At 46.5% G+C, this 13,738-nt stretch overlaps 1 protein-coding gene across 1 annotated transcript in view; it reads left to right on the top strand.

Annotated features, from left to right (window-relative positions):
- LOC126213191 (protein roadkill-like) overlaps positions 1 to 13,738 on the top strand; it is an 86,978-nt gene that overhangs the window by 37,669 nt on the left and 35,571 nt on the right. Inside the window, exon 2 of the mRNA XM_049940816.1 lies at positions 9,489 to 10,065. Coding sequence (XP_049796773.1) covers positions 9,500 to 10,065 — 566 coding nt within the window. The 5' untranslated portion in view covers positions 9,489 to 9,499. The remainder of the gene's footprint in view (positions 1 to 9,488; positions 10,066 to 13,738) is intronic.

Raw genomic sequence — 13,738 nt, 5'->3', positions numbered from 1 at the left:
CTCTCCAAAACTTCTCTCCTTTTTTTTATTAAAAGCCTCCAAAAATTCTCTGCCCCGTCTTTTCTTTTTTTTTCCGGGAAGTTCTGCGCGATTGTATAAAACGTTAACCATTCAAAGGATTGATAAGTTTTGCAGTTCCGAGGGAAAATCTACGGAAAACCTACTGTGACTTAGCACAGAAAAAGTGTATTTCCGCCAGGGAAAAAGCATATTTTTTAAACGGGATATCCGGGAATAATCCGGCAATTTTTTTTCCTGGGTAGTCTTGAAAAATAAATTCGCCGCGAAACGCGCCGTGCTGCTGGACTGGAGTATTAGTGTTGTTGCACATTAAAGCGCTTTTCTGCACTAACTTTAACTTTACACGCAGTTTACGAAATAATATTTTCCCATCAGTACTAAAGAACTTCTCTCCAAATTCTCGAACACATCCTCACAACTTCACGCTGTCGGAGCACTTTGCTTTAGGCATGTAGAACAAGGCGAAGGCCGCAATGCAAACTGGTTACTGGGAACACCTGTGCGACTGCGATGATAATTACGGCAGACGCCGCCATTGTTGGCTCTGAGAGCGTATTGTCGACTCTGCGCAACAATGTTCTATGTTTGCGAAACGACTGTTGTGGTAGACAGATTTTCTGCTACAGTCGTGAGAAATAAAGCTGTGTACTGATTTGTCTGTTGATCTTTTATAATAATAATAATAATAATAATAATAAACTCCGTCTTTAGGCCACAAGTGGCCCTTCCGGGACCGCCCGGCCGCCGTGTCATCTTCCGAGGAGGATGCGGATAAGGAGGGGCGTGTGGTCAGCACACCGCACTCCCGACCGTTAGGACGGTATTCTTTGACCGAAGCCGCTACTAATCGGTCGAGTAGCTCCTCAATTGGCATCACGAGGCTGAGTGCACCCCGAAAAATGGCAACAGCACGTGGCGGCGGGATGGTGACCCATCCAAGCGCCGGCCACGCCCGACAGCGCTTAACTTCGGTGATCTCACGGGAACCGGTGTAGCCACTGCGGCAAGGCCGTTGCCTGATCTTTTATAATAGCACGTTAAATTTCGTCTCGTGAGCAAGATACGAGAAAAACGGTATATGCATTTTTGGCCAAAGGTGACGTAAATATGACCCAGTATATTAAAAGTTAGCCGCAAATTTGTTGAAATATGACTTTATGTGCACCATCAAAGTAAATTTTTCGACACTAAAATGCCTAGATTTGTGTATAAATTGTTCAAAATTCACCCTATAGTTCAGAAAAAATAGGACTTGTCATTAAAATCCGGGCCCTACTTATGAATAAGCACTGCAATGCTGTGAAAGCAGACAGCATGTAAATACAGGTGTGTATTTTGATTGTCAAGCCACCATACAAATAAAGAAACTTGGCACTCGAGGGGTTGTGCTTGTGGTGTATTCGGTTGTGCAGGGGCTGGTGTCCTCGAAGGAACAAGCTCCGCTAATCGAGCACAACATGGCCAACCGACATACGAGTGATATTTGTGCTTCTGCAGAAGCAGAAGTGACGCAGGGCATTAGCACTGCGTCAGTGCTTTGTGTTTTCGAATCAGTTCACTCATTAACATGTACAATTGAAAACACTTGTCGCCGGCACGGTAGCTTAGCGTTTTCGGTCAGGAAGGCGGTGGCTCTCTGTAATAAATTACAAAAAAAAAAAAAAAAAAAAAAAAAAAAAACACCTGAGTAAAGGAGTCAACGATCAACTTGAACGGATGTCATGTGACGTCCGCCCAGACCAAAACGCAATGAACAGCACCGAACAAAAATAAAGAAACGAAAAAAAGTGGTGAGCGTGTCGGATTACCGCCCTACAGGCCTGGGTTCGATTCCCTGCCTCATGACTCATGTATTTAGTTGCGTTCAGCAGAGACAGTTCTCTCTCTCTCTCTCTCTCTCTCTCTCTGGGGTAAACAAGACCGTTAGCCACTATGAGTATTTAAAGTGGGAAAACAGGTATCGTTCCTGTAGCTAACCTAAGGACATCACGCACATCCATGCCCGAGGCAGGATTCGAACCTGCCACCGTAGCAGCAGCAGTGCGGTACCGGACTGAAGCACCTAGAACCACTCGGCCACGGCGGCCGGCTGTATCGTCCCTGTTCCCGATACCTGTAGTGGTGGCTAAAGGAAAGAACACCGAGGCGACGAGGTCGAAAGATCCCTCGTGAGCGAGACGGCTCCACGAAATCACTGAAACTTACTCCTCTCATGATCACCACGTCTGTGGCTGGTTCATTCCAAAGGTGGCGTGAGATGAAAACAGAAATTCCAAGTGTTCCAGCAGCGACTAAATTGGCCGTCAGTTTTCTGGTTCCCCTAATAGACTGGCGAGCTAACCCTCAGCTGCCTTTCAGCTCTTGTTCCGACCGCGGTCGCCATCTGGATCCGTCACGTGTAGCCGGGGCGTCACTAAACACGAATAAGAATCATATTTTGCATCCGCAACCAAAACATGGATAGCAGGCACGGTGAATAATCAATCTTAACAATCGTTCTTGTTTAACCGTATCTCAAAAGGCTAGTAACGCTAAACACTACCAACCCAAAGTTACACAGCCACATAATACCACAACTTCATGAAAAGAAACAAAGATCTTAAACTGAACTTCCCGCATAAAGGTCCACAGTGAACATGCTTATAGTAAAAATGCAAAGTGGGCCAACCAACGTTGCAAAACTCGCACAGAGGAAAAATAACAAGTTGTACATACACAAATGAATAACGTAAGTGTTTAACAACAATGGCTAGTAATAACTAGTAAAATGACTTACAGAAACCCTAATATTGACAAAGTGGCCTCACTCAACTTTAGAGAACATCGTTAAGGCCCACGGCAGTATTTGGAAGCAATAGCGCTGCGGCAGGCAGGCAGGCAGTCCGAGCCTTCACTCCCCACGGCTTCTGCAAGGGCCCACTGGCAGGCGGTCTCTCTCTCTCTCTCTCTCTCTCTCTCTCTCTCTCTCTCTCTCTATATATATATATATATATATATATATATATATATATATATATATATATATATGCAACGAAAACAAGGTCAAATCACAGCCACACTCGAATATACAGTATAATAAGCGTGCCCCCAAGTTCTTGTGGAGCAATACTCTAAAGGACCCGTCTCCCACTAAATTAGCTGGAAACCTTGCCTTGTGGCACTTTCAACATCAAGTAAACATAACAAATCCTGCTGTGACTAATGATTAAACCATTAAATGTACGGCTGCCGGGCGCCTACACAATGGCACCCAGTCCCCAAGCGGCCAGTATGTCCCTAAACAGCCGGCCAGGGTGGCCGAGCGGTTCTAGGCACTTCAGTGTGGAACCGCGGGACCGCTACAGTCGCAGGTTCGAATCCTGCCTCGGGCATGGATGTGTGTGATGTCCTTAGGTTGCTTAGGTTAAAGTAGTTCTGTTCTAGGGGACTGATGACCTCAGATGTTAAGTCCCATAGTGCTCAGAGCCATTTGAACGATTTGTCCTAAAACAGGTTAAAACCTGCATGAAAACCACTGAAGACACACGCCACAGATAAGCGAAATGAGGAACATCAGCCTCCTTAAAACAGCCGCTGTGGAACCAAGTTGAGAACCATCTCCGGCAGCTACCCATGCCACAGTAAGTTTCAACAACCGCCCTAGTTAAAGACAGAATAACTTGGAGCTTACAAGTTACGAGCTGGGAAGCTGTTCGGCGTGAGACGACGAATGCACAAAAAATCCGCACGTCGAGGCGCCCAGGGATTGCCACCGTACATCCGGCGCGACAAAAGACGAGCGCGGCGAGGCCCGTGCACCACGGTTAATCCGTCCGCACACGGAGCGTGCTGTCGAACGTGAACGTTGAGCGTGCCAAGTTCAACGCGCTGCTGAACGCTCAGGAACGATGCGACTTGTGCATACGGTACGTGGGCCCCAACGTGGTATATGCGATCGCAACGCACTCCAGTGACAGTCGAGGGATGTTTCTAGTTCGTAAATCAAACTATTTACTCAGTGGGCGCGCGTAAAATTCCCACGTTAGCTCTATTAAAACGCACGTTTCCTCCATCGTCCACGAAAAGGGAAGTACCATGTCCAATCAATAAGGACAGAGGCTTAGGAGAGTTGCATTACAAACAGTGCGGTACAAATTTGGAATACTTCTCCCCATAAGATAAACATTCGCACATTTTAGAACAACCCAAACGTCGGTCTTACTTAATCACCGTTCCTACCCAGTAGCATAATCTTTCCAACATGTGAATTACAAAGCTTAAAAGAAAAAGTAGCAAAATATCTTTATACAAGTAGCGCAAGCTGTCTTGTAGATTAAGCCAATCGAACAGTCACCCCTCAGAAACAGGTGAACTTATATTTACATAACATCAAATATTATAGTATATACTTATATGAAACTAATAGTAAAGTAGATCCATAGTAGGCAATGATGGTATGTTACCCCTTGCAGAAAACCTTATCGTAGATATGTTACTAATTAAAATTTAATTATAACAAATTTAACCAAGAATAATGCGTTTCTGGTGGATCTTCAGTGTGTCGCTGCCTTTAAATAGCCTACTCTCATAAGACGCAAGTTACAACAATTCTTTTGCCACGAATATGTTTCTCATTTTATTGCAACGAACCACACAGTCAACAACGGGTTTTCCAGTGATTCTCAATTTGCTGGTGCTCACAAACGGCATATATACATATAGGCTTGAAATGAATGCCAATATGGCGCCTCACAACTCTGTAATGAATGGACACGGCGTGCGTGTGACGTAGGTGGCGTTGTGACATCTCATTGGTCAACGCTCAGAATATCTGACGTGCCAGATACTGCTCTGCACGCTCGGAAAGACTCCAGAACGTGCTATTCCACGGTATGACGTCAGAAACTCGGCACGCCCAACGTTGGGGTGCACGGTCCGTGTGGCGACGGCTTTAGGGACGCCGGCTGGCTTTCAACGCGAGCTGGCTCGACCAGCGCCGACCGGAGACTCTTCCGCCACACGGGATATCGACATCGGCGATGGAAGGACTCCACGGCCCACAGACAGTAGACGGTTAGGATTGACAGCAGCGAGAGGAGGCGTGAAGTGCGGCAGTCTCGGGGAAACGTCCTGCAGACGGCCTCAGACTGCAACGGACACACCGTGTGTCGTCGTCGTTTCTGTTCCCCTAGCGCTGTAGTGTGATCGGGATTGCCACAAACTCGTCGTTGTTTGTCGCCCTGTTCATTTTTCTTGTCGATTGTGATTACGTGAATTGAATCGTTGCGATTACGATGATGCTTCACAAGGAATTGAAAAATACTTTAAAGAAAACTAGTGTAATATTTTTTAATGAAATATACCAAACACATTTGCAATTAATGAAAAATGATTTCGTCTTTCGAAAGGAAATGAAAGAACCAGCCAACTCCCTGTGCGGGTACTACAGGTCCCATAATACAAATACATAGGGCTAATAAAAGTTCGATTTATTTTTTATTAAAAATTACGTAATTTCTTGTTTAACATAAATTCCGGATTGATTCATTTACAAAAATACTCGGTGTTAACGATGAATAAAAACAAAATCTGTAAACTGTTTTCAGGGAACTGTTCGATAACTCATTCAAGAAAATCGTGTGAGAAACTTGGATAAATTCGAATAAATATCTACTTATTTACAAACTGACGATGAAGTGGCACCTCGGTAAAGCTAACAAAATTCACTCCTGAGTCTCGCGTGCAGTAAATTATCCGAAGCATGTTTTGCTGTAGGAATACACCTATAAGTAGGATAATTCGCTTCATTCCGTAAAAAATACAAAAACAATTTATTAGATAGTAACGTAAAGTATAACAACGTACATCCTTGTTAACAAGAAAGGTGTTTGTCCTTCACTACTTTCAAACATGAGTTCTGAACACTGAAGACGGCTTGTTGACTGGAACTGCTATCTGAAGATTCGTCGAATTCGTGTCGGTTAATGACGACGAATCTAAAATGAAATTCATAAATTGCGACTTAAAGGCGTGAGTGTGCGACGTGAGTTAGAGTCGGCGAGGCCCTGGAGGGCAGCGGAGTCCAGCCTGGAGTCCAGCAGGAGGAGGGAGGGAGGGAGGGAGGGACTCGTCCTGCGGGCCACCCTCTGTGTACGGGGGGCGTCTCACGAGTCTGCTAAACTCCGACGAGAGAGCGCAACATTTTTTGTTGCTCTTTCGTAAGTGTGATTATTCCAAAGGTGGCGTGAAGAATTTCAACGGTGCACATCGTACAGTTCACAGAATTGGTTAGTGTACCGAATGCGACTGAAAATGGAGAGAAGGTTTCGTGCTGTTGTTAAACTTTTTCTTTCATTAGGAGGGTTGGGCTGCCGCACAAATTAAAACAGAATTGGATCGAGTTCCCGCGGAGTCTGCAGCATCACTGAACACACGGTAATGCAGGGGCGCCGAATAAAAGTTGGACTGCCGAGACGGTATGCATTTCAAGTGTGTGTGTGTGTGTGTGTGTGTGTGTGTGTGTGTGTGTGTGTGTGTGTGTGTGTGTGTGTGTGTAATGTCCTACACGGGTAATGGGGTATTTGAGCGTTTTCGGGAATTTGTATTGAATGATGGTCATTTTACGCGCTTAACATGCTTCTTTTCCTCTGTAGTATCAGTATTGTTCTATAGAAATTGTATTAATTATAAACGATTAAGTGCGCAGTGTCGTCCTGTTATTAAAGAAAGCCAGAAAGCCAGCTGGGCTGCTTTCACAAGCTCGTTCAACAGTTTTACTCCTTCTTCTGTTGTCTGGGGTAGCCTGCGCCGGCTATCTGGCACTAAGGTCCACTCACCAGTTTCTGGATCGACGGTCGCGAATGGCGTCCTTGTGGCCCCTGAGGATGTCTCCAATGCCTTCGGCCGCTTTTTCGCAGAGGTTTCGACCCGCTCATTACCATCTTGCCTTCCTCCCCCGGAAACAGGCAGAGGAGGCTAGGCCACCTAACTTCCACTCCTCGAATCGTGAAAGTTATAATGCCCCTTTCACCATGCGGGAATTCGACAATGCACTTGCCCGGTCACGGTCATGCGCTCCAGGGCCTGATTCTATTCATATTCAGATGTTGAAGAACTTTTCTCCTGCGGGGAAATGTTTTCTTCTTCGTACGTATAATCGCATCTGGATTGAGGGTCATGTTCCCACATGCTGGTGCGAGTCTATTGTTGTCCCGATTCCTAAGCCGGGGAAGGACAAGCACTTGCCTTCCAGTTATCGACCCATAACACTTACCAGCTGTGTCTGTAAGGTGATGGAACGGATGGTTAACTCTCGTTTGGTTTGGCTGCTCGAATCTCGACGCCTACTTACCAATGTACAATGTGGATTTCGTAGGCGCCGCTCTGCTGTTGACCATCTGGTTACCTTGTCGACCTTCATTATGAATAACTTCTTGCGGAAGCGCCCGCAGCTGAGTTCTTTGATTTGGAGAAGGCTTACGACACCTGTTGTAGGGCGGGCATTCTCCGCACCATGCATACATGGGGCCTTCGCGGTCGCCTCCCTCTTTTTATTCGTTCCTTTTTAATGGATCGACAGTTCTGGTTACATGTGGGTTCTGTCCTGTCCGACGCCTTTCGCCAGGAGAATGCTGTGCCACAGGGCTCAGTTTTGAGCGTCGCTCTCTCCGCCATAGCAATCAATCCAATAGTGGATTGCCTCCCAGCTGATGTATCAGGCTCCCTTTTCGTGGACGATTTAGCCATCTATTGCAGCGCACAGCGTACACGTTTCCTGGAGTGCTGTCTTCAGCATTGTCTTTACTCCTGGAGTGTCGCCAATGGCTTCCGTTTTTCTGCCGAGAAGACGGTCTGTATTAACTTCTGGCGCTACAAAGCGTTTCTCCCACCGTCCTTACGACTCGGTCCCGTTGCTCTCCCATTCGTGGAGACAACAAAATTTTTAGGTCATACATTTGACAGGAAACTTAGCTGGTCTCCACATGTTTCATATTTTCCTGCCCGTTGTACCCGTTCTCTAAATGTCCTCCGTGTTCTCAGTGGAATGTCGTGGGGAGCGGATCGAACTGTCCTACTTTGCCTATATCGGTCGATCGTCCGCTCAAAGCTTAATTATGGGAGCTTCATATACTCCTCTGCACGGCCATCCATCTTACGCCGCCTCAACTCTATACAACACCAGGGTTTTAAGTCTTGCGATTGGAGCGTTCTATACTAGTCCCGTCGAGAGTCTTCATGCTGAAGCTGGTGAATTGCCACTAACCTACATGTGCGATATACTGCTTTGTCGGTATGCCTGTCGGCTATTGTCAATGCCCGACCACCCATCTTATCGTTCCTTTTTTGACGACTCTCTCGACTGTCAGTACGGGTTGTATGTCTCTGCCCTGCTACCCCCCTGGAGTTCGCTTTCGTCGCCTGCTTCAGCACCTTGATTTTCATTCCCTGCAACCTTTCAAGTGGGCGAAAGTCAAACGCCACCTTGGCTCCAGGCTCAGGTTCGCGTTCACCTTGACCTCAGCTCGCTCCCAAAGGAGGTTACCCCCGCTCTGGTGTACTGCTCCCGTTTTGTCGAACTTCGTTCGAAGTTCATTAATATGATCTTAATTTATACAGATGGCTCTAAGACCAACGACGGTGTCGGGTGTTCTTTTATTGTCGGGGCACACAGTATGAAATACCGGCTCCGTCATCTGCTCAGAGCCCCAGTGATCCATATCCGGTTCACCCTTTCGTGCACCGGATCCAACGCTCTCTTCAGCAGCTGTTGGACGACGGTTCTCTGGTTGCGTTTATGTGGGTTCCTAGCCATGTCGGTAACCCTGGGAACGAACCTGCAGATGCCGTGGCCAAGGCTGCGGACCTCCAGCCTCAGACAGCTTCTTGTTGTGTCCCTTCATGGGATTGTAGCAAGGTAATTTGTCAGCGCATTTTATCGCTGTGGCATGCCGATTGGGCTGCATTTACGCCCTTCTCGGCCGGAGGAGGTCGTTTTGGCCCGGTTACGAATTGGACACTGCCGGTTCAGCCATCGCCATCTGCTGACGGCTGCGCCGGCGCCGTTCTGCCCGCGTGGGGAATTGCTGACGGTACACGACATTTTAACGTCCTGTCCGAATTTTAATACACTGCGCGTTGATCTTGGCCTGCCGTGTACTCTGGATGCCATTTTAGCGGATGACCCAGGAGCAGCTGCTCGCGTTCTTCGTTTTATCCACTTGACAAACCTGTCTAAGGACATTTGATTATGCTGTTTTTTTAATCCTATGCCTGTCAATCTGTCTTTTATCGTGTTTTCCCTTTTAGTTGCTGTTTTAACCTTGTGCCTCGCAGTGCATTCCTAACGTAGTCTGGGTGCTAATGACCATTGTAGTTGTGCGCCCTAAAAGCACAAAAAAAAAATTAGCAGCTGTTGTACTGGTCTGCATGCGCGTTGTACAAGTGTCGAGTGTGCCTTTTAAGGTCAGCTTGGTGGCGCCGTGTTTCAGGACCTTCCGCCATGTCGGCAGCTGCTGAGGTTCAGAGGACGGCGGCCGTGGACCTGGGCGCCCTGCTAGACGCGGGCGAGGGCGCGGTCGTGACGCTGGTGGCGGGAGAGACGCGGCTGGCGGCGCACCGCGCGGTCCTGGCCGCCAGGAGCCCCGTGTTCCGGGCCATGTTCCAGCACGACACGCTGGAGGCCAGCTGCGGCGAGGTCAGAATGGCGGACGTGGAGGGACCCGTCCTCAGGCAGCTGCTGTCTTACATGTACACCCTGCAGGCACCCCAGCTGACCGACACGGCCCCGGAGCTGTTGACGGCAGCCGACAGATACGGCCTGTCCTCCCTGAAGGCCGCCTGCGAACAGCAGGTGGTGGCGCAGCTGGAGGTGGAGACGGCGGCGGCTGCCGCTGTGCTGGCGGTGAGGCACTCGTGCCCCAGCCTAACTGCGGCCACCGTCCACTTCATAAGGGCCCACGCATTTAAAGTAATGGCGACACAGGGCTGGGCAGACGCCGTGCTCGAGTACCCAAAAGACATCGTCGAAGTCAGTCGGCTGCTTGGTGAGCCACCAGCAGAAGCCAGGTGAGCCCAGGGCAAGACGTTATTCTGTCTTTAACAGTAATGTGTGTGTGTGTGTGTGTGTGTGTGTGTGTGTTGTGACTGTCTCTCCTTATAGCTCACAATGTGGTCATTGTCCTGTCATGGCTGGTTTATCAAAGCTTCATATTCAGCTCTTTTTGTTATCAGTTATGTTAGGTAAACAAATCATAGAGGGGATAATTTCAATGGTTAAGGAATCTGTCTACATTTGATTAGTTCTCTTATAAAGCATGTATAGAGCCCACTCATGTAGATTTTGGCATCAAACCTTTGAACAAAAGATCCTTTGATAGTGTACCTAGCAAGTGAGACTACTGATGTGGGCACAAAACGGACACAGTGACGGGTGCAGTTTGTAGCCGACCAGCTGAATGCTCGTGCTGTGATGTTGGGCAGCTTTACTAAAAGTAGCCATCAGTTGTTCGGTGCCACTGCTGCAGTTGACACTAGGATAGCTCCAACTGGCACCGTGCTGCATAATGAGAAGTTGAAGACTATTATCTATGTTGCTCAGCTCCAGCACCAGAATCATTTTAGTATGCTGCGACACGTCGAGGACAGCAACATACTCAGTTTCGCATTTATCTTGTACCCGTGTGGTAGATACTGACCTGCTGTAACTTTTAGGCATAGCAAAGCATACTACTGTCGCAACACGAGTGCCACACTGACGCCTCGCAGTGTGCATTCAGCGGCCGAGGCGGCTCTCCAGAGCTGACAGCCAGACCTGGGCACAGGTTGATTGTGAAAGCTGCGACTGCCAGCTACTTCTTGAACATCCCGTGAGGTGCTGACTTAGGTGACGGCCTTGAAACAGTACTGACGATCGCGATAAAGGTCTGTCTCACAAGCATAAAACGGCTACTCAGAAGTGCGATGTGTCAGTCGGGGTAATCGAGTTCTGGTGTCACCGTCACAGTGCCACAGCGTGCGTCAGACACGGTATAGGACAGTACGGCAGTAATTGGCTTCCACTTCCTCAGTATATGTGTGCAATAGGCCAGCAACTTCATACAAAACTTACTTTGCTAGCCCCAAACAGTACAGTGGTGGTATAACTTAAAAGGTACACCACATGAAATATGCCAGGCTCCAGAGAGTAGCATATGGTTGTGTGTGCAGTAAACAACATTGTCTAAGCACAGGGGCTCCCCAGACACTCCGTGACCAAACAACAGGCCTCCCGCTGTGGCAGAGCTGTTCCAGGCACTTCAGTCCGGAACTGCGCTGCTGCTGCGGTCGCAGGTTGGAATCTTGCCTCGGGCGTGGATGTGTGTGATGTCCTTCGGTTAGTTAGGTTCAAGTAGTTCTAAGTCAAGGGGACTGATGACCTCAGATGTTGAGTCCCATAGTGCTGAGAGCCACTTGAACCAAAGAACAAAAGAATAATGCAGTCAACAAGACAACATGGTCGCACACAATGCTGGGCCTTCCAGCCACATTTCCTTCTCACCTCTGTTCAGCCAACGCCTGGAATATGTGCTGCACATTCCCCCTTACAAACAGGCAGGAACGGTGTGTACTTTTAACTCGTTGCAGTGCATGCTGCAGGAGTGGGTGCCAAATGTATGTCCTTCTGTCTTGCTTCAAATCGTCCATGGCATTACCTGGGGCCACTCAGCGAATCCCACCACGTTTTCCTCTACTAGGGTTCAGCAGATTTCATTTCATATCCCATCTGTTGGAGTCTGATATATCTCCCACAACGTCAATATTGATAAGATATTTTTGCTACTCATCCACATTAACTTCCATTTCTCTACATTCGTAGCAAGCTGCTGTTCCTCATCTTTTCTTTTTTTTTCCATCACTCTTCTGACCGTAGCACCTGCAACCTACGTGCTCAGTTATTTTCTGGGTGTTTCAATCTGTGTCTTCCTCTACAGTGTTTGCTCTGTTTAGCTTTCTAGCACAATTTAAGTTTTAACAGATGACCTATCATCTTATCCCTTGCTCTTCTCAATGTTTTCCATATATTCCTTTCCTTGCCAATTCTGTGGAGAGATCCCCTCATTGATTACCTTACCAGTCCACCTAATTTTCAATGTTCTTTGTAGCACCACATCTCAGATGGCTACCATTCTCTTCTCTTCCCAGTTTTATACAGTTCATGTTTCATTACCATAAAATGTTGTGCTCCAAACGTACAATTCCACGAATTTCTTCCTCACATTAACACCTGTGTTTGATACTAGTAGACTTCTCTCGGCCAGAAATGCCATTTTACCTGTGGTACTGTTCCTTGATGCACTCCTTGCTCCCTCTGTTAGCAGTTATTTTGCTGTGTAGGTAGCAGGACTTCTTAACTACATTTACTTTGTGCTCATCAATCCTGATAAGTTAATCACTGTTCTCATTTTTGCTACTTCTCATTAAGTTTTTCTCCTTTGATTTAATCTCAATTCATATTCCGTATACATTAGCCTGTTCATTCCATTCAGCATGCGCTGTAATTCTTCCTAACTTTCACTGAGGACAGCTATGTCATCAGTGGATCTTATCATTGATATCGTTTCATCTTGAATTTTAATTCCACTCTTGAACCTTCCATTTATCACCGTCATTGCGTCTTTGGTGTATAGATTGAACAGTAGGGGAAAACGACTACGTCCCTGTCTTCCACACTTTTTAATCCGAGCACTCTGTTCTTGGTCTTCCAGTCTCATTGTTCCCTCTTGGCTCTTGTACATTTTGAATATTATGTGTCTTCTTACAGCTTACCCTTAATTTTCTGAGAGTTTCGTACATCTTCGACAAGTTAACATTGTCGAACACATTTCCAGATTCTATGAACGTGCTTTGATGTTTCTTCAGTTGTGCTTCCATTATCAACAGCAATGTCAGAACTGCCTCTAGTGCTTCTACCTTTCCTAAAGTCAAATCAATTGACACTTAACAGAACTTCAATTTTCTTTTCTATTCTTCTGTATATTATTCAAGTCAGCAACTTGGATGCATAAGCTGTTAAGCTGATGATGCGACAATTCTCGCACTTGTCAACTGTTGCAATCTTTGCAATTGTGTGGATGATCTTTTTCTGAAAGTCAGTTACTATATTGCCAGACTCACATTCTACACACTAATGTGAATAGTTACTTTGTTACCACTTCCCCCAATCATTTTAGAAAATCTTATGGAATGTTTATCTCCATTTTGCCTTATTTGATATTAAATTTTCTGAAGCTCTTTTAAATTCTGGCTAATGGTAGACCACCTATCTTCCCCATATCAACTTCTGTTTGTCCTTCTATTACAACATTAGCCAAGTCTTCCCCATCATACAGGCATTTCGTACTAACCGCTCTCTCCTGTGCATTTATCAGTAGAATTACAGCCACAGTCTTAATGTTACCATCTGTGCTTTTAATTTCACCAAAGTTTGTTTATCTTTTCTATATGTTGAGTGGTCTCAACAATTGTTATTTCCAGATTTCTTTTCTTTTTTGTGGCCATATTGCCTTAGCTTCTGTGCACTTGCTATTTCTCATTTCTAAGTGACTTGTATGTCTGTATTTCTGAATTTCCCTGAGCATTTATGTACTTCCTTCATTCAACTGAAGTATTTCTTCTGTTGCCCACTGTTTCTTTGCAATTAGCTGCTTTCTACCTTTCTGGCCTCTGTGATTATTTTTAGAGATATCCATTCCTCTCCAAC

This window comes from Schistocerca nitens, chromosome 11 (assembly GCF_023898315.1).
Source record: "Schistocerca nitens isolate TAMUIC-IGC-003100 chromosome 11, iqSchNite1.1, whole genome shotgun sequence".
Lineage (NCBI taxonomy): Eukaryota > Metazoa > Arthropoda > Insecta > Orthoptera > Acrididae > Schistocerca > Schistocerca nitens.
The sequence above is the reverse complement of the archived record's forward strand: the minus strand, read 5'-3'. Positions and strand labels throughout refer to the sequence as shown.